Source organism: Pseudomyrmex gracilis, unplaced genomic scaffold, assembly GCF_002006095.1.
Source record: "Pseudomyrmex gracilis isolate BER0280 unplaced genomic scaffold, ASM200609v1 scaffold_1242, whole genome shotgun sequence".
In the NCBI taxonomy this organism is placed as follows: domain Eukaryota; kingdom Metazoa; phylum Arthropoda; class Insecta; order Hymenoptera; family Formicidae; genus Pseudomyrmex; species Pseudomyrmex gracilis.
In genome coordinates this window covers 5017-7353 of record NW_018021826.1, presented here as the reverse complement: position 1 = coordinate 7353, position 2337 = coordinate 5017, and the positions used below count along the sequence as shown (strand labels likewise).

Sequence of the window (2337 nt, the reverse complement as noted above, 5' to 3'; positions counted from 1 at the left end):
AATCAATATTTTTTAATCATATGTTTTTTTGTTTATTTTTTTTACACTTTATGAATAGTATTTCTTAGGTTAAATAACAAACAAGTTTTTGGAATTGATTTTTTTTCATAAAGGTGTTTAAAATAACTCTTATTTTTGGTCTCTGGGCGAAACAACATTTGGTTTTTGCACCACGATAATGCACCGTCACACACTGCGCTGATTATTCGTGATTTTTTAGCCAAAAACTCGACTAATATCGTTCCACAACCACCGTATTCACCTGATTTGGCTCCATGCGACTTCTGGCTATTCAGCAAACTGAAGCGGCCGCTCCGGGAACACCGTTTTGAGTCAATAGAAGAGATTCAAGCCGCTGCGAAGGAGCTAAAAGCCATTCCTGAAATCGATTATTACAAGTGTTTCGAAGATTGGAAAATCCGTTGGAATAAGTGTATTATATCAGGGGGGAATTACTTTGAAAGGGACGAAATTGATTTGCAAGAATAAATAAAGAATTTTTGAAATAAATGCAATGTCACCTTACTTTTTGGACACAGTAGTACACAAGTGGCCGACTGCACATCTTACATGAAACTTTTTGTTCGCTTCTAGAGCGGACCTACAAATAGCTGAAACTGCGTTTGCTTTGTGGGCAGCAAATTTATCGCTGACTTTTACACGCAGCGTCCACAATCCTAACATTGTGATTTTATATAAAGGTAGACGGCACACTATGTGGGATAAGCATTACTCGGATACTATGTGTCCGTTTGACTTTGATGGTCGTGGTGGTGTACTCGCTCACGCGTATTATCCCAACGGAGATCTCAACCATGTCTCTGAGATACATATCGACAATGAAGAACAGTGGCATGTGCAGCTCACTGAAAATCCATGGAATAAGGATCATTTGTTGCACACACTGACTCATGAAATCGGACATGCTATAGGAATAGAGCACAGTCCATATGATAATTCAGTAATGTACGCGTTCGGGCCTGTTAAACAGTGGCCTGTTACGCTNAGTTTGGATGATGTTCTGGCTGTGCAAAACCATTATGGACCTAACCCGAATGCACCTGAACTACCGGTCTCTACATTTGTCCCTCCAACGGTCGCACCGACAACGACGACAACAACGACGCCGCAGCCGTCATTGCCGCGTAAACCCAAGCCGCTACCACCTAGGCATGTGTGCGAAGTGCGCAATCCTGATGTAATACTTTTGATGAAAACTATTACGATCATTGCGTATGATAAATATGTGTATATAGCCTCTTCAAACTGGGGCCCGCATATTTATCCACATCTGTTGAAAGAATATTTGCGCTTTCTCCCATCCAATTTTACAAAGCTGGATGCGGCTTATCAACAATCATCCGGCAAGCTCGTGCTCTTCACCGATGGTTATGTGTACTTGGTTTCCTATCCTAGTTTACAATTGCAAGATGGTTGGCCGCGCAGTTTTTCTGAGATTGGATTGCCTAGTGATGCCGTCATTAACACCGCGTTTCAATCTTCTATGGGACACACTTACGTCATATTCAACAACGACTCTGTGGCTGTTGTAGATNATTGTAGCGTGCGGATTAAGGAATACAACAAATTGAAATTAACGTTTCTAGGAGTTCCACCGAGTATGTCGTTGGCCTTTCGTAATGCAGATGGTTTTGTGTACTTTCTGTACTCTGAAAGATATCTCACGTTCAGCAAATTCACCAGTTTCATGCACTCTGCGGGACCTTTTAATATGCGTTTAATTGATATTCATTGTCCGGATATAAACATCTTATACAACTTAAAGTCCCTAGTTTCTCAACTTGAAAAGTATGAACACGCTCTTCATTCAGAGTAGATGTAGTATGTGTGCGCGTTGAGAGTGGGGGTATTTGCTTTATTATTTTATGTGAGGGATATATAAACCGCTACATGGCAACCGTACTGTCAGTCAGTCATTCACCCTCGTTGTGATCGTTCTGTGTGCTACGGGTTGTCGATCTTTCTCCTCTTCGCAAAGAACAGCTCAACGATGTTTCGCTCGATGGTTCCGATGAAGCAACAACAACAACAACCTTCTATCGATCTTCAGCGCGAGCCTCAACACAACGGTGTAAAAAGAAAGAAATTTGATCATGGATAAGTATTTTTTTTTTATTTTTTTATTTTTGCATTCTTTTTGTTGCTTCTATTTTTATTATTTTGTTTAATTCACGATAGAATCATGTTTAGTTGTCTTATTTACAGACAATGCAATAGCATCCAACCAACACAACCTATGCGGATACTGAGTCGCAAGTACATATTAACCAAGACGGGATATAAATATTTCGAGCTCGGCATCGGTATCTCATCCAA

At 40.4% G+C, this 2337-nt stretch overlaps 1 protein-coding gene across 1 annotated transcript; it reads left to right on the top strand.

Annotated features, from left to right (window-relative positions):
- Window positions 1-715: 715 nt before the first annotated feature.
- Window positions 716-1837, top strand: LOC109861992 (matrix metalloproteinase-14-like). Its single transcript, XM_020441873.1, has one exon. The coding sequence runs from the start codon at window positions 716-718 to the stop codon at window positions 1835-1837; it is 1122 nt and encodes a 373-aa protein (XP_020297462.1).
- The last annotated feature ends 500 nt before the right edge of the window (window positions 1838-2337 follow it).